Source organism: Thalassophryne amazonica, chromosome 1 (genome assembly GCF_902500255.1).
Source record: "Thalassophryne amazonica chromosome 1, fThaAma1.1, whole genome shotgun sequence".
NCBI lineage: Eukaryota > Metazoa > Chordata > Actinopteri > Batrachoidiformes > Batrachoididae > Thalassophryne > Thalassophryne amazonica.
Genome location: NC_047103.1, coordinates 115,053,249 through 115,076,217, shown reverse-complemented (window position 1 = coordinate 115,076,217; position 22,969 = coordinate 115,053,249). Strand labels below are relative to the sequence as shown.

General features: G+C 40.1%; 1 protein-coding gene across 2 annotated transcripts in view; it reads left to right on the top strand.

Annotated features, from left to right (window-relative positions):
• nlgn4xa (neuroligin 4 X-linked a) overlaps positions 1-22,969 on the top strand; it is a 641,760-nt gene that overhangs the window by 298,054 nt on the left and 320,737 nt on the right. For both annotated transcript variants that reach the window (XM_034173560.1, XM_034173555.1), the window contains one exon: positions 18,192-18,344. In XM_034173560.1, the coding sequence (XP_034029451.1) occupies positions 18,224-18,344 (121 nt within the window). In that variant the 5' untranslated portion in view covers positions 18,192-18,223. The remainder of the gene's footprint in view (positions 1-18,191; positions 18,345-22,969) is intronic.

Here is a 22,969-nt window from a genome sequence, read left to right as displayed (position 1 = left end):
AACAAAAACAAGCATAACTCAAAGTTCTTGTTCGACATGGACAACCACCTGTAGTTCATTCTCCTTTTACAGCACAAGATTTCCTGGATTACTTTGGGAAGAAAATAGAAGACATCAGGTTAAACATATCCCGGCATGCCTTAACCCAGCCACTACACCCTGCTATTGAGGTGGGTGCCACTACTGAGGTATTACCTAGATTTACAGAATTTGATAGTATCTCACTAGGCATGCTGACAAAACTCGTAATGTCAACAAAAAGCACAACCTGTTTATTTGATCCTATACCAACAAAACCGTTTAAGGACCTGTGGCCCACTCTTGGGCCGACTGTGCTGGAAATTATTAATCTTTCTTTAACTTCTGGATGTGTTCCTATATATTTCAAATCTGCAGTGATTAAACAATTACTTAAGAAACCTAATCTTGACCCTAGTGTACTGAAAAACTATCGGCCGATATCAAATCTATCATTTTTCTCTAAAATTCTGGAAAAAGTGGTGTCACAGCAGCTCGTAGACTATCTTACTGAGAATAATCTCTTTGAGCCACTGCAGTCTGCTTTTAGAAAATATCATTCCACAGAGACGGCTCTCACTAAAGTGGTGAATGATCTTCTGCTTACAATGGATTCGGACACCACGACGGTTCTGTTGCTGTTAGATCTCAGTGCTGCATTTGATACAGTGGATCATCGTATTCTACTTGATAGGCTGGAAAATCATTTTTGGATTACTGGAAGTGCCCTTGCATGGCTGACGTCATACTTGACCAGTCGTTCTCACTGTGTTTTGTACAGTAACACTACCTCTAACCTTAGTGACATGAAATTTGGGGTTCCACAGGGGTCTGTCTTAGGCCCCCTGCTTTTCTCCCTTTATATAGCACCCCTTGGGTACATATTGTGGTGTTTTGGGATTACCTTTCACTGCTATGCAGATGATACTCAGTTATACATGCCGATAACTGCTGGTAATCTCGTTCACATAAAATCCTTAGAAGATTGCCTTGCAGCAGTGAGAAGTTGGATGTCTAGAAACTTTCTACTTTTAAACTCTGATAAGACTGAAATGATGGTTCTTGGTCCAGTGAGACATCGGCATCAATTTGACCAGTTAACGCTCAGCCTCAACTTGTGTGTCATACATCACACTAACAAAGTGAGGAACCTTGGGGTAATTTTTGATCCTTCATTGTCCTTTGGCCTCCACATTAGAAATATTACTAGGACTGCTTTCTTCCACCTGCGAAATATAGTGAAGATTCGTCCCATCCTGTCTATGGCTGATGCTGAGACCTTGATCCATGCATTTATCTCTTCTAGACTGGACGACTGCAATGTTATATTTTCTGGTTTACCACAGTCTAGCATTAGGGGTCTCCAATTGGTTCAAAATGCTGCAGCCAGACTTTTGACATGAAGCAGAAAGTACAACCACATTACACCCATTTTAGCATCCCTTCACTGGCTTCCTGTCCCATTGAGATCAGATTTTAAGGTTCTGCTACTAACCTATAAAATTATTCATGGACTGGCACCTCCCTACCTAGCTGACCTAATTAAACCTTACGTACCGGCCCAGACTTTACGTTCTCAGGGTGCAGGACTACTTTGTGTCCCTAAGGTGAATAAGAAGTCTGCTGGTCACAGAGCTTTCTCTTATCGTGCCCCTGTTCTGTGGAATGATCTCCCTGCATAAATAAAACAGTCAGATTCTGTGGAGATTTTCAAGTCCAGACTTAAGACGCACTTATTTTCCCTTTCATATGGCTAGCATACTGGTACCATTTTGTTTTACGCTTTTTACTCTTTTAATTCATTTATTAGTAATTGGAGCCAGCTGTGGCCTCAACTTACCTAAATTCTGGGTCTTTTAGTGAAGTTTAAAGTGGCCGAGTGACCGGCGATCACATTAGTATTTCTCTGTTTTTCTTGTTGTTTAATGCTGGCAAATTATCCAGTATTTTTTGTCTTTCTGATGCCTGATTTTGTTTTTTCTCTCTGTTTAAGGTGCAGCTCCATCCAGAGATGGGAGTTGTATTCGTGTTGGCGATCCTCCTGTCCTGTGCGCCAATAGCATTTCTTGTATATTCGTCGGTGAATTGTTCTGTGAATTGTTCTGTAAATTATGTTTGTAGCATGGCCCAAGCAGAGGGTCACCCCTTTGAATCTGGTCTGCTTGAGGTTTCTTCCTCAGAGGGAGTTTCTCCTTACCACTGTTGCTCTGGAGGTTGGTAAGGTTTGACCTTACCTGTGTGAAGCACTTTGAGGCAACTCTGTTGTGATTTGGCACTATATAAATGAAAATAAATTGAAATTGAAATTGAAAGTCAGATGCTTCTCATCTCAAGTCTTCAGTAATCCATTGAGAATCAGAAGAATTGTAATTGTATTTAGGTGGGGATCAGATGGACGATTAATTTTTTTAGCAGTGGTTTCAGATGATATTCTCAACAAACATTGCTACTGTGAACGCATAGTTTCCTTTCATTATAAATAGGCCACTATAAATTAGTGTTTAATTGTGGTGTTTTCTGTGTTAAAGAAGATTATTGAATTCAAATAAAGAAATGTATACCCCAAACAGAAATTACTTTGAATCAGATTTATGAGTGTCTGCAATACAGTTACAACCCTACTTTTAAATGTTCAATATAGAGACCATATTATTAGCACCTTAAATTTCTTTTGGACCTTATAAATGTCATTGTGTGTGCTAAATTGCCCTATTTGCATACTTTTTCTGTGAAGACTCTCAGTTGTCCAGGTTGTTTCCATAGTAGAGAAGCTTGAATCTTCGACTGGACTGGGTTGCTTGACTCGAGGACGTTTTGATTCTAATCACATAAGCTACCTCAGATAAAATTCTTGCTCTGGTAGTCTGACTTCTGTCTTGACTCTTGCAGAGAAGAATAACAGAAGCCAGCAAAAGCTGAAGTTATAAACCTAAAGCTGGGCTTACACTGTGTGAGTTTTGGCCCTTTTTCACCCTTTTTTCACTCGTGCAAGAATTTTTGGGATCGCTCCGAGGTTCAGCTTAATCGTAAGTCCTGCATCGCGTAGTATACATGGAGTAATGAGCTGCGTTTAACCTCTCACGACCACCTCCCGATCGGCAATCGTATGATCGGATGATATTCTTGTCAGGCGTCGTGAGGGTATCCCGCTGCTGAAGCAGTGCTACAATCGTCTCTCACACTGTGCATGTGCAAACACCGGAGAGAGTAAACAGTGATCATCTCTTTGGAAGAGCAGCTTCTGTTTCTTTTTTCCCCATTATTCTTCAACTCATTTAAAGTCCTGTATTTTTTTTTTTAACTTTGATGTCTCCCATCGAGAGTTTTTGTAAAAATAAGAAATGTAAATAAAGTTTGAAAAAAAAGAAAAAGAAAAAAAAAAAGCTGTTTATGTTTTGCTTCCGGAAACATGAGTCTGACATGTGGTTTTTGAATGTACAATGTGAGTAGTCAGATCGCATCAGAGCACTGGGCCATATAGTGTGAGAACATTAATCGTGCGCTCTAACTTTTACACCCTGCGGTTTTGTCGCCCAGTTTGACCTGGAGCCAAGTACAATGATTGAAAATATTGTACAGTGTCTGCCCAGCTTAATCAGACCCCTCCTACTGAGAGGCAGACTGCTATTGGCTAGTGACTAACAACTGCTCTAATTAGCACCTATTGTGTTGTAGTTAGCACCCTCCTAATGACAGGGCAGCTGTCCTTCCTAACGATGGGACTGATGCCTCTCCTGACAACTCTCCTGATGACTCTCCTGATGACTCTACTGAAGTGAAACATCCTTGCGTCAAGCAACTCAGTCCTAGTCGAAGATCCAAGGCTTCTCTACTATTTGCATAATCTTCCAGTATTTTGCACATTTGGTGGACTCCCCCCCGCCAAAATGCATTTAAGGAAATGTATTAAATGGACCATATGTTCTGCTTTTGGTCATCAAAATTGGCACTTCACAGCATCAGTGGGCCAGGTTGCATATTTGTTTGTGGGTGGTGGAAACCACTACTTCACATTTGGCTGACAATCGTGAATGTGATTCATGGCTATTAATGCCATTAAATTCATTAATAAATTAACTCATTAAATTGTGATCAGAGATTAAATAATTTCAAGAAATAAAGCCTTTGTTCATGTTATGTAGTGATACAGGAGCACAGATTGCATTTGTGAGTTCCATGGATTCCTCTGAGGACTGGAGAGCCTTCATTGTGGTCACATCCTGGATCACATGCTTTGGCACTTTGTAGAACTGTGTAAAATGTTGCAAGTTTGCTGCTTTCTACTTTTTCTTGACCATCTCATTTAATTTAATTTACCTTGGTTTAAGTATTTAAAACCCCAGTCCGAGTGATACAGAGAGTCATCGACAGTCTCTGTTACAGCCCCCTCAAGAATATGGTCACAGACTTTGTGGGAAAAAAGTTGCAGTGAGTCATAGAAGAGTCTTTGGAGGCTACCTGGAATTGTTGATGTTGGGAAATGATCATAATTTTTTTCATGTTTTATGTTTTATGTACTTTTGCTTGTATTTGTTGTTTAAAATTTTTAATTATTACTAAGCATTGGTAGTGCATTGTTAACTCCATGAATGAAGTTGGAGAAAGTTATGTTTTCGCCCATTTGTTTGTTTGTTTGTTTGTTTGTGAACAGCCTGGAGCCCACAATTTTTCACATATTGATTGTTATGCTTTTTTTGTTTGTTTGTTTGTTTTTACTGAATATTCATATCCTGATAGGCAAGAAGTGATTCAGTTGTCAAGGTTATGTGTCTTAAGTCAGGAAAAATCCCTATCCTGTAAAATTTAACAAATTTTCAAAAATTCATACATCTGTCAAGATCAAACTTCTTTCATCTTTGGGAGTGTTATGTAGGATGGTGTCCCTGACTGACAGACAAAGTTTTATCCTGATCTGATTACAGATTCTGTGCTGTGCACATGGAATGGCTGCCCCCAGGTTTAAACGGACTGTCAGATCATAAAAAGCAGCAGGCAAGCTCACTGTCACGTTACCCACGTGAGCTCTGTTTCACATGATGCTGTGTCCTGTGGTGCACCATCCACAAAACACGCGTGTCGGCAGGACACACGCGGGGGCTGGCAGGACACCCGCCAGCAGATGTGGACATGAATGAGACCAGCAAACTGCTTGACCATGGGTCATCTACAGAGGAACAGACGGATCATATTTGTATTGCCCACTTGAAAAGAGGGATTTAATACAATGCAATGTTTTTATATGGTACGTCATTTTTAATGCAACCATGTGCTTCCTGATATGAGATAGTTTTCAGCACCTTTTATAGGACAGTGATGGTAGCTCATTTGGTAAAGTTTCTGACTGGCAGTCAGAGCTTTTGGAAGGTGTGGGTTCGAATCCCGTGGTTGACATTTTTTTTTTTTTCTTCAGCTGCACAATGTGGTTACACATCACGCAGCTGCTGGGGAAAGTTGCTGTATTTCCGCGTGCATGGAACCATCGCAGCATGTATTTTTTTATTTGTTATTTTCTTCACACCAACTGCACAATGTGTAACCACATCATGCAGCTGGTGGCACTGTGTTCCCACATGCACAAACCGTCGTACTAGCATCGCGCACACCTGCCCATCAGCACGATGTTTCGTGGTGCACGCATACCAGCTGCTCTGATGGGTGTCTCCCTGGAGTTGTACATATTCACAATAAATGTGAAAGGGCCTTTACGATTTATCACTATAGATAAAATGAACGATTGGATTCACACACTGTTCAAATACTTCGGGACTTAAGTGCATATCAGAGCAAAGTGGGGCAAGGCAATTCCAAATACTTCTGGACCTGAGTGTACATCAAGGCAGAATGGGATGGGGACGTTGCCTGGCAACCATACTGTCAAAAAATACCCTCCTCTCCCCATAACTCTGTGTGTGTGTGTGTGTGTGCATGAGAGAGAGAGAGAGAGAGAGAGAATGTTTAGAGAAATCTACAGTGTTGATCCTGCTGACACCAAATTTGGTGTGCCGATAGCTTGAGACACTGAGCTACTTACAGACTTACATGTTTTATTGCGCATTTAAAATAATATTCACATTTGTTCTCCTGTACTGTTTAATCTAAGCAAAGGCATGCTGTGGCTATAAATAGCTCAGGTGGAGTATGGGCCAGACCCCCGTGTAATCTGGTTGGGATGAACAACACATGAGCTGTCACTCACAGCCAGGGTTGGGAGGGTTACTTTAAAAATGTATTCCGATACAGTTACTAGATACCTGTTGAAAAATGTAGTCAGTAACGTAATACAAGTACCATAATATTAAAGTAATGTAATTTGATTACTTTCAATTACTTCTGGATTACTCCAATATCAAATATGCTAATACAGACAAAAGAAACTAAATATAAATAGTCTTGACCACATAGTACAGTTTATTAAGCAAAAATACAACTGTTTCTTTTACATGGCATGCTCTGTTTTACTTCACATTATGAATTAAGAGCAACCCACAATATTGTTTTAAACACACCCAGGGTTCACCTGCTAAATTTTCAACAAAAAATGCCAAACAAATGAAGGATAATAAAAACTCATATAAACTTTGTAATTAAAAGTGGCTTGCAGAACAATATACAAAACAAAAAAGTCTGCTTCTTGTTCAGTAAACATAAAATTATCTTACTTTAGTCTTTCACATAGCATTCGCACCATGTTTAACATATCAGTCCACTTATTGAACTTTCAAAATAAGAACAAACGCATAATGAAAACCATTAGGTAAGTCCTGTCAGTAAGGAGGCGTGGTCACCATTTTAATTCCGAGCAAGTTAGTGATTTGCGTGCATAGAAGTTCAAGAAACAGGTGGAATATACCGGAAAGCTGCGCATGTTGGCAAAGCCACAAACGGAGGAACAAGGGAGACAATATTTCCTTCCATAAGTAAGTGGTTTTGGTTATTCTTGTCACTTTGTCCGTGATATTTGGATAATAAACAGCTGTATGTTTCCTGCCGTACCTGTGTCGCCCGATGACACGGACCATTAACTCTTTACTTATGTCTAGTTGATATTTTCCACTGCTAGACCAATGTCTTGTTAAAATACTTGTCGTTAGTGATTAAAATTGTTTGACAAGACTGGGGATTTTTTTTTTTATTTGCACCTTAAAATAATGAGATTATAATGACCCGCGCTGTGCCGCTCACAGTCACACCCACACATAGAGATGTGTACCCACACCACTGACTTCATGAATGAAACTCGGTCAAGAAAGGATAATTGTGTAAAAATATAATATATATATCAACACTAATATTTGGAAATGTGTGTGTGTGTGTCAGAGTAAGTTTAATACTTTCCTGACATAATTTAATTTTACTGGCTTGATATCCAGGTCAAAATGGCATTTTAACACGTATTTTGCGAGCATTTTTCTTTCTTTCTTTCTTTCTTTCTTTCTTTCTTTCTTTTTTCTTTTTTCTTTTTTATATAGCGCCAAATCACAACAAACAGCTGCCCCAAGGCGCTTTATATTGTAAGGCAAGGCCATACAATAATTATGTAAAACCCCAACGGTCAAAACGACCCCCTGTGAGCAAGCACCCGGCTACAGTGGGAAGGAAAAACTCCCCCTTAACAGGAAGAAACCTCCAGCAGAACCAGGCTCAGGGAGGGGCAGTCTTCTGCTGGGACTGGTTGGGGCCCCAACCAGGGCTGAGTGTGTTCAGTCGCGAAACTCCATTGAAAATGCATTAACATCCGGGAACTTCATCAATATTTTGCCCGGTTAGGAGACATCATGTCACTGTCCATGAAAGGACAGTGACATGATGCACTGTTTCTTTCTCTTTTTGCTCTGTATGCACCACTCTGCACTTAATCATTAGTGATCGATCTCTGCTCCCCTCCACAGCATGTCTTTTTCCTGGTTCTCTCCCTCAGCCCCAACCAGTCCCAGCAGAAGACTGCCCGTCCCTGAGCCTGGTTCTGCTGGAGGTTTCTTCCTGTTAAAAGGGAGTTTTTCCTTCCCACTGTAGCCAAGTGCTTGCTCACAGGGGGTCGTTTTGATCGTTGGGGTTTTACATAATTATTGTATGGCCTTGCCTTACAATATAAAGCGCCTTGGGGCAACTGTTTGTTGTGATTTGGCGCTATATAAAAAAATTGATTGATTGATTGATTGATTGATTGACATTTGCGTTTCAAAGAAAAAAAAATTATATACAGTTAATATCATAAAATGCATTAAAATTGTAATCCTGCGAACGAATCCCCATTTTTACTAAAGATACCTGTAATCTGAATATGTCTTTTTTCTGTAACTGTAGCAGAATACAGTTACCTTTTTTTGTATCCTAATTACGTAACGCCGTTACATGTATTCTGTTACTCCCCAAGCCTGCTCACAGCAACCACCCCCCTAATAATTGCTAACTTTTTGGCTTAAAATGTCTCAAACTAGGGCAGCACAGTGGCTTAGTGGTTAGCACTGTTGGCTCACAGCAAAAGGGTCATGGGATTGATTCCCACCTGTGGAGATTGTATGTGTTCCCTTGTTTGCATGGGTTTCCTCCGGGTGCTCCGGCTTCCTTCCATATCCAAAGACATGCAGGTTACGTGGTTTGGAAACTTTAATTGTCCATAGGTGTGTGTGCGGGTGTGAGTGTGTTTGTTTGTCTATATGTGACCCTGTGACAGACTGGCATCATGTCCAGGGTGTACCCCGCCTCACACCCTATGACTGCTGGGATAGGCTCCAGCCCCCCATGGCCCTTAATTGGAGTAAGCACTTGAAGATGAGTGAGTGAGTGTGTGGAACTAATGAGTTAGCAGCCTACCACCCCCAGTGACAGTACTTCACAGGCTTGTTTAAATGTTGTGCAGCAAACTTTAAATGAGCTTCAAGATGCTTTTTTTTTTGCATATGGTCCATGATGGTTGAGTGCATTACTTGTTGTTTTCTTTGAAACAGTTGTACCTGCTAATTCCAGGTCTTTCTGAAGCTCTCCACAAGTGGTCCTTGACTCTTTGACAATTCTTCTAATATTTTTTTGACTGTTCTGACAGGAAATCTTGTGAGGAACATCTGGCTGTGGCCAGTTTATGGCAAAATGATGTTCTTTCAACTTTCAGATTATGGCCCCAACAGTGCTCACTGGAACATTCAGAAGTTTACAAATCCTTCTGTAACCAATGGCATCAGTACATTTTGCAACAATAAGGTTGTGTAGATCTTGAGAGAGCCCTTTGCTTTTTCCTAACATGACATGTTTCTTGTGTGATGCCTTGGTAATGAGACACCATTTATAAGCCAACAGTTGGGGCTGTATTGCTTTGTAATTACCAGTGTTGCCACAGCTACTTTCAAAAAGTTACGCAATTACTGATTACTCCTTGAAAAGTTAACTTAGTTACTTTACTGATTACTCAATTTTAAAAGTAACTAAGTTAGATTACTAGTAACTTTACTAGTTACTTTCAGCAGCTGCTGACAACAACCCCCTGCCACTTCAACATGGAAATGATCAACATGAAAATTATAACCCGCTTTACCAATACTCACTTTATAGTCACCCTTTCTTAACTTCAATGAACATAAATACTCACTCACTCACTTATCTTCAACTGCTTAGTCCAAGTAAGGGTTGCGGGGGGCTGGAGCCTATCCCAGCAGTCATAGCGCGCGAGGCGGGGTACAGCCAGGACAGGATGCCAGTCTGTCACAGACATAAATGCTTGTTTTTATAAAAAATAAAATAATGTCAGTCTCTCTTGACCTCATATTTAACTGTTGACAGCACTGTAACAGCAAAACCTGCAAATACAAACCTACATTGTTTATAAATCTAACTATTAAAATTCTTTCTAACATTTCTGTAACACTTAAATTCTCTCTAACCATTTTAGTTGTTGAAATTATTATTGCAATGAGTAATATTAGTAGTAGTTAAAAAAAGGCTTCAAAACTGGACCTTTAATCTAGGGTTGTTGTGGGGGGCCTTGTCCCTGGCCCACCCCACGCCCCCTTTCTGTCTGGATTCGCCCCTGCTTTGGCGTTTGAGCACAAAGAATGGATAAACGTGCATTTATGCATAAAACACAACCAGACTGACAGGTAAGAAAGTTATATCAGTGCTTTTATGTCATGTCATCCTCAGAAAGAGAGTTTAAGTGCATTTAGGTGGGGAAAAAAAGTGTTACTTGTTCAGGCATTGTGGATCAGCTGTTTTTAGTGAGAAGACACAGAGTGGAGCTCAGTTTTAAATAAAGGGAAAAAAAAGTGTAAAAATGTCTTTGTAAAGCTCAGTGCAAGTGTGCTGTTGTCACCGCACTTTGAGAGATGAGGACTATTTTTCAACTCAGAGCTGCTGCTGAAAACTGTGGATGAAAAGCTCACAGTTCATTGAAAAGTGGGCAGTTCAGTCAAACCCTGACCCCCCGCCCATGGGCCAAGTTTAATGCTGCGATCGACGTAGCGATGAACTGTGTTAACTGACAGTGGTTTTCTGAAGTGTTCCTGATCACACGTGGTAAGATCCTTTACACAATGATGTCGGTTTTTAATGTAGCGCTGCCTGAGGGATCAAAGGTCACAGACATTCAATGTTGGTTTCAGCCTTGCCGCTTACCGTGTAGAAAGTTCTCCAATTCTCTGAATCTTCTGACACTATCATGGACTGTAGATGATGAAATCCCTAAATTCCTTGCAATTGAATGTTGAGAAACATTGTTCTTAAACTATTGGACTATTTTTTCACGCAGTTGTTCACAAAGTGGTGATCCTCTTTGCTTGTGAACGTTTCCAGTTATTTGATCTTTGAGCATTCATCGTCTTCCCCAGTCTTTTGTTGCCCCGTCCCAACTTTTTTGAAATGTGTTGCAGGCATCCATTTATTTGTTCAAAACCAAAACAAAACAAAAAGTCTATGAGTTTCAACATTAAATATCTTGTCTTTGTGGTGTTTTAAACTGAATATATGTTGAAGAGGATTTGCAAATCATTGTATTCTGTTTTATTTATATTTTACACAAGGTCCCACCTTCAATGGAATTGGGGTTGTAGTTGCAGGATGCAAGCTGAGACAGCATACACTTCAAAATGCAACCAAGTCTCAGGAATCATGTACAGGAACATCTGTGTCACATACAGATCAGAAGTCACCAAGTCCCAGTGGGAGATGCCAACAAAGTTGGTTGAGTTTGACAAGGCTAAAGTCCTGTGGGACTTCAAATTCCATACAGACAAGCAGCTGTTGGCCACCAACCAGAGGTAGTGGTGGTTGACCATTGCCAAGAAAACCATAGTTCTGATCGATGTGGCAGAAGAAAGAGCACAAGAAAATAAAGAAGTACCAAGGGCTGAAGGAGCATTTGCATTTTGTATCACCAGTTATACAGCTTCTTGATGAAGTGGTATAGAGGAAGATTTTCTTAAAAAGAAGACCTGAGTGTTTAGCTACAAATTGCTAGAAGGTACAGCTCAGATGTGTAAGCCTGGATTTGATTGGTTTGGTGAAAGAATATCCTTCTCTGCTCTATTACAATATGAATCTTAAGAGTGGTGATGCAAAATACAAAATTTATCCATGTATGGCAAACTAAACTTCATTTCCACCTTGTCATTACACCAAACTTAGTCTTTAAAGCCACTTACTGTACCCTGATTTTAAAACAGCCCAATTGTGATTGATGTTGGCAATCCAGCTGACAGCAACTCAGAGAGGACAGACTGCAAGAAATTTGAGATGTACCACAGGCTGAAGAAACAACTGGAACAGATGTGAAAGGTAAAGTCTGAAGTTCTCCCAGTCATAATTTGAGTATTTGGAGCTATAACATTCAAAGTGGAAGACTGGCTGCAGCAGATTCCAAGCACAACATTAGAGGTGTCCTCTGTCCAGAAGAGTGCATGCCTTTGAGCAACTAAGAGGCCCCGAGCTTGAGGAACACACATACCCCCCCCACCCACACACACACACACACACACACACACACACACACACACACACACACACACTTTTTTATATCTCCAAATTTAAACTAATGGCTTCATTTCTATTCAAAAACTATATTTAAAGGATATTTAAAGGGACTTAAAAAAATCATTGTACACTGAGGCTTGTGACAGTTTAAGAAAAACAACATTGAATATGTTAGAAATTTTTCACATTTTTTTAACAATAAATAAGAGTAATTGTTTGAGAATACTGTCAACACAGACATATAGGGATTTACTGATAGTGTAATGCTAATGCGGTGGTGTGCTCTGTGGGAGATCCAGCTCAATAAGACCACAGATTTGTACTCCTATTATGGCTTCTCCCATCTGACTGACAAGGGTTGGGGGTAATGTCATCAGCCGTCTGTTGTCCAGTTGTGAGCTCAGTAAGTCATGGCCTGATTTCAGTTGAGATTAATACTGACATTGGGTCAGGGAAGAGTTGATTACTTTTTGAGGGAAATCTGGATCCAGTCATTTTTGTTTACCTTTTGTCTGTCTTTAACATTGTGATAAATGGTATTTTTCAAGAATTGAACACCAATATTATTATTATCACACAAATTTAAAGATCAATTTAAGCATCATCTGAAACCAGTGCTTGACAGGGCCAAACAGGATCTAACTTGATGGTCATCATTCTTGACTTATTTAGCTGATAGAATAAATTCTGTCAAGATCAACATTTTGGTTTTCTTTCAAACAATATGTGTTTTTAATCACAAAGTCTTTTCTCACATAATCAGACAAATGTATCTTGCCTTTTTTTCTGGAACAAAACTATCCCAAGGACTACGAAATCATATCTGGAGAGCAAGAAGGCAGTTGAGGGCTTGACACTGCCAAACGTTAATACTGGGCTTCTAATTCCCAAAGTGGTCTATTGGGTGCCACATTTTTACCACAGTAGTGCACGGGTATCAGACACGGTTTTTGATGTGGGCGAAGCAGGCAGCTGCCTGGGGCACATTTTTTTCATGACACACAGGGGGTGGCACAAACACTTAAGAAAAAAAAAATAATCATAACCTGCGCTGCAAAGCGGTGATCCTATCACTGTGTGGGGAATTAGCAAATTGTCGCCGCCTCCCTGCAGCTGTAGGCACCCCTGCTTGCTGATCTGCACAGAACAAATCCAGTGTAAAAGGTTTGACGGTTGTATCCTGCGTTGTCCCCTGGGACAGCCGCTCTCCTTCCTTGCGCTTTGCTCCGCTTTGTCTCCGGATGGATCATCCTGCAGTGCTCCTGTTTCTCCGCTGTTCCGCTCAGCAGGATCCTGCTGTCCGGTGACAAAGTCCGCTTAAGACACAGCACAGAACCAGAATTCTGCACCCAGAACAGGCATTTGAAAGTGGACAGATAGAGTGTAAGAACGGGTTCAAATTTCACCAGAGAGGACAAACTGCCCACTGATGGAAAAACAAAAAAATTGCAGAAGGGCCGGCTTATTGAGGGTTTAGAAATTGAGCCGCGTTCATATTACTAGCTGAAGTGACTTAAATCTAACCTTTTTTGTGTGGCTGCATCTGATACCGTGTACACTTTAACAAATTGCAACATATACAGTGAGGAAAATAAGTATTTGACACCCTGCGGTTTTGCAAGTTCTCCCACTTAGAAATCATGGAGGGGTCTGAAATTTTCGTCTTAGGTGCATGTCCACTGCTGGAGCCTATGCTAGCAGTCATTGGGCAAAAGGTGGGGTACACCCTGGACACTCCATCAGTCTTTCACAGAGTCTTCTTCTTCTTCACATTTTGTAGTTGCATCACAATGGTAAAAGCAGTTAGCGCACGTGTCTCCCAAACAGCAGGTCTCTATGTCCAAGACCACCTATCTATCTTGAGCTGAGTCAAGAAGAACATGTGGTATAAAGCCTTTGCCCAATCAGCATGTGGCTCCATATAAAACAAAGCAAATAAAACATGGGAGAAACCAAGTGACAGATTCTGATTTGTTTTGAATATGTAACCACCACAGAGGTGGTGTTGTAGAGAATTTTTGGTTGAAGTCCATGAACAAAAATTTTTTTTTATGACTTTTTGCCTGTTTTACCACCAAGCATACAGACTGATGAACTCCACGTCACTGTACAGCAGAGGTCTCAACCAGTTCAGAAAGGGCCGAGAGGGTGCAGGCTTTCTGTGCAACCACCCACTCCAGCAGGTGATTTCACTGATTAACTGATTCACCTGCTCAAAGTGATGTTAATCAGTGAAATCACCTGCTGGAGTGGGTGGTTGCACAGAAAGCCTGCACCCTCTCGGCCCTTTCTGGAACTGGTTTGAGACCTCTGCTGTACAGTGTAGTATTGGACTCCTTCGACAACTCTTGGAGTGGGACAAAAATGTACATGTCTTATTGCATAATCTTGGAACCTTGTCTTGCTTCAGTGAAAAAGATTGATGGTACAGGGTGACCCACAAAAACAGAGCCCATAAAAATTGTAAGAAATCTTAGGACCCCTTCACACATCGTGCGAAGTTTCCTCAAATATGGCGAAACAGCGCGAAACAGTTCAAATTAGCACATCACGAAACATCGTGCTGATGGTCAGCCATGCACGATCCCGAGGGTTCGTGCACATGATGGTGTCTTTCGAGCAGGAACACAGTGCGAGGTGCACCACATCATGTCACTGATGTGGATTAAATAAAACATAAAAAACAGCTGGTACCTGTGGAACCAAATCGCACCGCTTATGTGGAATAAATAAAACATAAAAACCACCTGGGACATGTGGAACCACATTGTGCTGCTGATGTTGAATACATAAAAAAATAAAAACCAGCTGGCACCTGTGGAACCACATTGTGCTACTGATGTGGAATAAATAATACATAAAAACCAGCTGGTACATGTGGAACCACATAGCACCGCTAATGTGGGATAAATAAAATATAAAAACCAGCTGGGACGTGTGGAACCACATCACACCACTTATGTGGAATAAATAAAACATAAAAACCAGCTGGTACCTGTGGAACTACATTGTGTCACTTATGTGGAATAAATAAAACATAAAAACCAGCTGGTACCTGTGGAACCACATCATGCCACTGATGTGGAATAAATAAAAATAAAAACCAGCTGGTACCTGTGGAACCACATTATGCTGCTGATGTGGAATAAAAAAAAAGGAAATAACATACCAAAAATGGGATTCATACCTGCACTTTACTGATTGCCAGCCTGAAACTTTACCACTGATCTACCGTCATTGGCCTGTAAATGGTGTGGAGAAAATGGCTGAAATCAACAGAGATGGACATAAAAATAAATAATAAATAAAATCATATACCATAAAAAAAACACAACATTTTATATTTAATCCTGCTTATCAAGCGGGGCAATACAAATATGATCCGTCTGTTCCTCTGTAGAATGACCCATGGTCACAGACATACAGTCATGAAATGACATGAATGCACGCATGCTGCAGCCCACAGCATATATTATGTTTTTTTTATGTCCCACATGTTGACAGCAAACAGACACATGTGCGTCACAGTGGGCAGTTGTTAGTCCAAACACAGTCCATGTTGTCCAGCTGGGATGTCCAGAATGACAGATTTCCACAGCTGCTTTAGTGGGCGGACACACTTGACACTTCGCCCGCACTTCGACCACTATGTGTGAAGGGGCCCTTACAAAGGTCCAACAAATTTGTATATAATTCTCTACCTCTGAATTCAGAGAAGACAGAAATAGTGCCCATTTATCCCTCAAGACAGATACCACTGTGATCAGTTATCATTGTGCGCATGGGCACTTAATTGTCAGGATGAAACTAAAAACTCTTGGGGTGACATTTGTCACCCCACAGTGTTCTTTGTCTTACATATAAAAGTTTCCTCATGTCATAGCCTATCACTTGTGCATCCATTTAGCAACCTTGTTATTTAGTTATTTATTTAAAATAAATTAAATAAAAACTGTCAAGTGTTGCAAAGATATCAGTTTTACTTTATAGATTTACAATAGTGTTTGTTGCCTGTCCCCTTAAAGTGTAATTGGTCTCAAGCATTTAATCCTCAAGGATCCATGGACTTGTCCGCATGTCCACATCAATGTTTATGTTTCTGGAAACACAAGGGTTAAATAAAGTGTCGATCAAAGCCTTTCCACAACATAAGTGCTGCTACTACTACATTTCGCAAAACCAGAGACAGTGAAAAAAAAATCACGAGTTACCAAGCGCTATCACAAGAACACCAAATGAGGTCAACTTATCCAAGTTTGATGTCAGGTGGGCTTCATCTCATATCGTCACCTTCCTAAAATAATGCCCTAAGTCATAAAAACATGACTTAGGCCATTAGTTTAGGAAGGTGATGACATGGAAGTCTGGATCAGATATGGATACAAAGTTTTCACCTTTTTTTAATGTCTCTGTTTTATTACTTTCAAATGTATTAAAAAGGTTGGAAATTAAATAGCAAATGGCCTGCGTTTTTCATAGCGCTTTTACATCTAAATCAGAAGCTCAAAGCACTTTACAATGATACCACATTCACCCATTCACACAGACACACTCACACACTGATGTTAGGATGATGCCATGCAAGGTACCTACTACACAATGGGAGCAACTTGGGGATTAAGGACCTTGCTCAAGGGTCCTTAGTGATTTTCCAGTTAGGCTGAAGTTTCAACCGAGGCTTCTCTGTTCTCAAGCCCAGTGCTTAACCACTAGACCATTACCTCCCCTAGAAACTACAATGTAATATATGTGTTATGTGGGCTGTATCACCACTGTGAGCAGGGGAGAGGAGGAGAGATAGCTATAGAGGAGAAAATAGTATAAGGAGAAAATGAGAGGAGAGAAAAGCTACTGCTGAGTGTCCAACCAAGTTTAGAGAAGTAAATGAAAATCAATTTGCTAAATCTTGGCCCAATATCTGCACTTGCTTTAATATAGCAGGTCATAACTCAGAGCGAGAGTTACTTCCACAGGTAGCTTCATTACGGCTATAACTAATGATTATTCTGAAAATCAGTTTATCAATTAACTATTTTCTCAAATGGGCAGTTCGTTGCCAGGTCCATAAAAAGTCAAAAATGGTGATAAAAGTTTGATCAGTGTTATCCAGAACAAAAGATGACACCTTCAAATATCTTGTTTTGTCCACAGCCCAAAGACTGTCAGTTTACTGCCAGATAAGATAGAAGCAGCTGCTAAATGAAACCAGAAAATATAAATGACAGTGAGTTCTTGTTAAAGTTAAAATCAAAGAATTTGGATATTAAAATACTATTTAAAAAGACACCTAAGCCACTGCTTTCTACAAACGTGCTCACCACCCAGTCTGTTCAAGCATTGAACAGTGCAGGAGCTAGAACAGGGGTGGGCAACTTGTTCCAGAAGGGGCCAAGAGGGTGCAGGTTTTCTTTGCAGCCACTGATTCCACCAGGTGATTTCACTGATTAATATCACTTTGAACAGATGGAATCAGTTAATCAGTGAAATCACCTGGTGGAATCAGTGGCTGCAAAGAAAACCTGCACCCTCTTGGCCCTTTCTGGAACAAGTTGCCCACCCCTGAGCTAGAACATACACCAGGATTCACTTGGAAATCGTCAGATTCTGTCCCCACTCTGCACAGCGCTCACAGTACCTGTGCCACCTGAGTTCATGGAACTTGATCTTACAATCAAATATTGAAATTGGCTATAATTCATTGGGGGTTAGGGTAAACACTTTTCTGTGGGCATCATGTGAGCAGCTACCTTCCTTAGTGTTTCATTGACAGGACCATGACATTTCCCAAATGTTGAACAGTGGCACCTGGCATGCCAAATTAGCATCTTTCTCCTCGTGCTGACTGATGGACATTTTGCAAGCACATTTGTTGGCACAGAGAAAATGTAATACTACTGCATTTGTTGCAATCCAGGTTATTGCTTGTATTGTTTATATCTTTATTTCTTAAAAAGCATTGTGACAGCCCTGGTGATTATACATAAAAACTCATCTTTTATGATGTTTTTTTATGGGGGAGGATGCTACATACCCTTGTCAGATTTTGTGTCCTTGCCCCTGATGTGTTTACTTCATGACTATAACCTTGCATAATAACATTGTGTTGAAGAATTGTTTAGCAATACTCTGTATGTACCCTTAAATTTTGAGTTGGCTGATTATAAGAGCTTTTCTGCTTATTTCTGTCAGATTTTCACGTGTGTTGCTTTTTGCAGATATCCACGATGAGAACGGGTTGAAACCAGTCATGGTTTACATCCATGGAGGCTCCTACATGGAGGGAACAGGCAACATGATTGATGGCAGCATTCTGGCCAGCTATGGGAACGTTATTGTCATCACAATCAACTATAGACTCGGAGTTTTGGGTAAGTTAACCAGTGTGGGCTGGCAATGATTTCTTGATTTAGTGAGTCAATGAATCATTAGCTAATAATTTGACCAACTAGCCACCCTTTGACAAGACATTTGCCATGCAGTTACAACAAGTGGACAGTGGTGGGCACAGTTCTGCTAAACCGCTTACCTCTAATTAGCGAAGGTACCATTTTTTTAGGGGATTAGCTTTTCAGCTAACTTAAAAACCATCAGCAGACCAATTAGCTTCTGCTAAATTTAGTTCTGCTAACTTAGTCTGCTAACGTTGTTTTTGCTGGCATAGTTAGTAACGGTGAAAAACATTTGTAAACCCTAAAATCAGACATGTTGGTTTCATGTTTGACTTATGGTTTTGATTTATAAACCAAATTAATCCAGATAGTTTAACTATATTAATGTCAACTCTCTCATTTTATAAAATGAAAATATAACATATCTTTAATTGTAAAATATGAACTAATTTTGAAGCTTTGAACATTAACACACACATGCCAAAAGGTATTATGGCAAAATCAGCCTCCTCTCATCACTGACTGGTTGATTAATTACAACCCATGGCAAAAATTATGGAATCACCGGCCTTGGAGGATGTTCATTCAGTTGTTTAATTTTGTAGAAAAAAAGCAGATCACAGACATGACACAAAACTAAAGTCATTTCAAATGGCAACTTTCTGGCTTTAAGAAAACACTATAAGAAAATCAGGAAAAAAAATTGTGGCAGTCAGTAACGGTTTACTTTTTAGACCAAGCAGAGGGAAAAAAAAAAAAATGGAATCACTCAATTCTGAGGAAAAAATTATGGAATCATGAAAAACAAAAGAACGCTCCAACACATCACTAGTATTTTGTTGCACCACCTCTGGCTTTTATAACAGCTTGCAGTCTCTGAGGCATGGACTTAATGAGTGACAAACAGTAGTCTTCATCAATCTGGCTCCAACTTTCTCTGATTGCTGTTGCCAAGATCAGCTTTGCAGGTTGGAGCCCTTGTCATTGCACCATTTCTTCAACTTCCACCAAAGATTTTCAATTGGATTAAGATCCGGACTGTTTGCAGGGCCATGACATTGACCCTATGGGTCTTTTTGCAAGGAATGTTTGTCACAGTTTTTGCTCTTATGGCAAGATGCATTATCATCTTGAAAAATGATTTCATCATCCCCAAACATCCTTTCAATTGATGGGATAAGAAAAGTGTCCAAAATATCAATGTAAACTTGTGCATTTATGATGATGTAATGACAGCCATCTCCCCAGTGCCTTACCTGATATGCAGCCCCATATCATCAATGATGTAGAAATTTACAGTTCTCTTCAGGCAGTCATCTGTATAAATCTCATTGGAACGGCACCAAATAAAGTTCCAGCATCATCACCTTGCCCAATGCAGATTCGAGATCACACTGAATATGACTCCACAGTCCACGATTCCTTTCCTTAGCCCATTGTAACCTTGTTTTTTTTTTCTGTGTAGTGTTAATGATGGCTTTCGTTTAGCTTTTCTGTATGCAAATCCCATTTCCTTTAGGCAGTTTTCTTACAGTTCGGTCACAGACGTTGACTCCAGTTTCCTCCCATTCGTTCCTGATTTGTCTGTTGTACATTTTTTGATTTTTGAGACATATTGCTTTAAGTTTTCTGTCTTGACGCTTTGATGTCTTCCTTGGTTCTACCAGTATGTTTGCCTTTAACAACCTTCCCATGTTGTTTGTATTTGGTCCAGAGTTTAGACACAGCTGACTGTGAACAACCAACATCTTTTGCAACATTGCGTGATGATTTACCCTCTGTTAAGAGTTTGATAATCCTCTCCTTTGTTTCAGTTGACATATCTCATGTTGGAGCCATGATTCATGTCAGTCCACTTGGTGCAACAGCTCTCCAAGGTGTGATCACTCCTTTTTAGATGCAGACTAATGAGCAGATCTGATTTGATGCAGGTGTTAGTTTGGGGATGAAAATTTACAGCGTGATTCCATAATTTATTCCTCAGAATTGAGTGTCCTTTTTTTTTTTCCTCTGCTTGGTCTAAAAAAGTAACCGTTACTGACTGCCACAAATTTTTTCTTGATTTCTTATAGTGTTTCTTAAAGCCAGAAAGTTGCCATTTGAAATGACTTTAGTTTTGTGTCATGTCTGTGATCTGCATTTTTCTACAAAATTAAACAACTGAATGAACATTGTCCGAGGCTGGTGATTCTATCATTTTTGCCAGGGGTTGTATATGTAAAAACCAACACACAAGTTACCATAATGTTTGTGTTGATTTTTACAAATAAATGTGTATTTGTAAAATATGTATTTTTTTTTTATTTGTAAAAAAAAAAGGCATTTGTAAAACTGAAAATTCTGTTTAAGTTGTGATTCAGCTCAACAATCATGTGATATGGGTCAAAATGCATAGAACACTGCCATCCAGTAGATGGCAGTGTGAACAGTGCCCACCCAAATATCGCACTGCCACATTTATGGTTAGCAGTGCCCACCACTGAAAGTGGACAGTGAAAATCTAGCTTTGGGCTTTATGGCAGCAGTGTGGAATCAATGAGGGATTACTGAGAAATTATTTAAAATGGAGTTACACATGCTCTCTTTGTTGAAAGAAAAAAAAAAAATCAACACTAAATTTTAAATCTTTTTTATTCGGCAGCACCAAAAATGGGGATAAAATGTCATCTTAGCTGGTATTTTATGTTTTGCTCCCATGTGGGTCTGAGATCATTCACATTACTGAGCTTTGCTGGACATGTTGTTTTGAGTTCAGTCTGTCCATCAGATGAGTTTCTGAAAATGAAATCTGATGCCATCGATTCTTCCCCAAGAACTACTGTTCAGTTTGAATATACATTCACAAAGATGTTTTCTTCACTTTTCCAATGAGAGATCACAGATGCAAATACAGGCTCATTTTATTTTTATCAATCAAGATGTGGCGGGCTGCAGGAAGCACTTCGTTTGATCATATGAGGTCTGTTAGAAAGTATCGCACCTTTTTATTTTTTGCAAAAACCTGATGGATTTGAATCACGTGTGCTTGCATGAGCCAACCTTGAACCTTCGTGCGCATGCGTGAACTTTTTCACGCCTGTCAATTGCGTCATTTCCTGGTAAGCAGCCTTTGTGTGGGACGTGTGCTGTGCACTCGGCGGATTTTCATTTCAAGGAAACACATGGAATGACTGGAGCAGCACCGCATCAAATTTTGCCAGAAACTGGGCGACAGCCAGGTGGAAACCATTCGGATGATTCAGACGGCTTTTCGGTGACGATCCTGTGGGCATCACACAGATTAAGGAGTGGTACAACCGGTTTTAAAGACGTCCGCACAACGGTGGAGAGCGAGCCACACTCCGGTTGGCCATCAACATGCTGAAATGACCAGATCATTTCAAAGTGAACGCAGTGTGGTGATGCGGGGACGTCATGTGACTATCCGAGAAAGAGAATGCAGAAGAGGTGGACATCAGCACTTTTTTGGTACTTCCACTGTAGGAAGATTTCCACTGTAGAAGACAGAAGATTTGGCCATGAAAGAGTGGCTGTGAATTCATGCTGGCTTCTGATGGCGGAGCAAAAGCGCCTTCTGTTGAAGTCTCACAGGACAAGTTGTGACATGCCCACCTCTTCCACAATTCTCGGATAGTCACACGACTGAAAAGTTACCGAAAGCCTGAATCATCCGAAATGGTTTCCACCTGGCTGTCGCCCAGTTTCTGGCAAAATTTGATGCAGTGCTGCTCCAGTCTTCCATCTTGTTCCTTGAAATGAAAATCCGGCCGAGCGTACTGCGCATGTCCGCACACAAAGCCTGCTTACCAGAAAATGATGCAATCGACAGGCGTGAAAACGTCACGCATGTGCAACGAAGGTTCAAGGTTGGCTCATGCAAACACACGTGATTCAAACCATCAGGTTTTTGCAAAAAAATTAAAAGGGTCTGCTACTTTTCTAACAGACATTGTATAGTTTGTCTAACTCAGTGATTTTTCAACCTTTTTTGAGTCGCGGCACCCTTTTTATATTTACAAAATCCTGCGGCACACCACCAACCAAAATAATATTATAATGCTATTACCTCTGGTTTTGCGCAAAACCCAATTATCGCAATAGAAAATCGATACAGAAAACACCACATTTTGAAAATCCTCAAGCATTTTGCGCTCTGATCTCAAGTAGGGCTGTCACGATTAGGAATTTCTGGAGACAATTAATTGTCAGACAAATAATTGCGATTGACGAATATGTTGTCTATTTTTTTTTCTTTTTTTCCCCTTCTTTATATTCTACTATTGTAGTATAATTACACAACTCTGGAAGAACGTTTGGCTTCTGTGAGTGGAGAAACTGGGAATGGTGCAACATTCTTATTTTTATCTTCATTTTACATACAGTCCCAACTTTTTCTGATTTATGGTGTTTCTGTTGCATTTTGAAATTGTTTCCTCATCAGTCCGTTTGTGCTTAAAACACTGCATTACGCTCAAGATTGAACAATAAATACCGTACCTTTTGGAAAATAACAGCTGTTAAAGTTCAGAGTTCGCACCTGCTTTTTGTGATCTCTGCGTCTGAACATTGTTTTTTTTTGTGGCTCAGTTCATTCATATATTCTC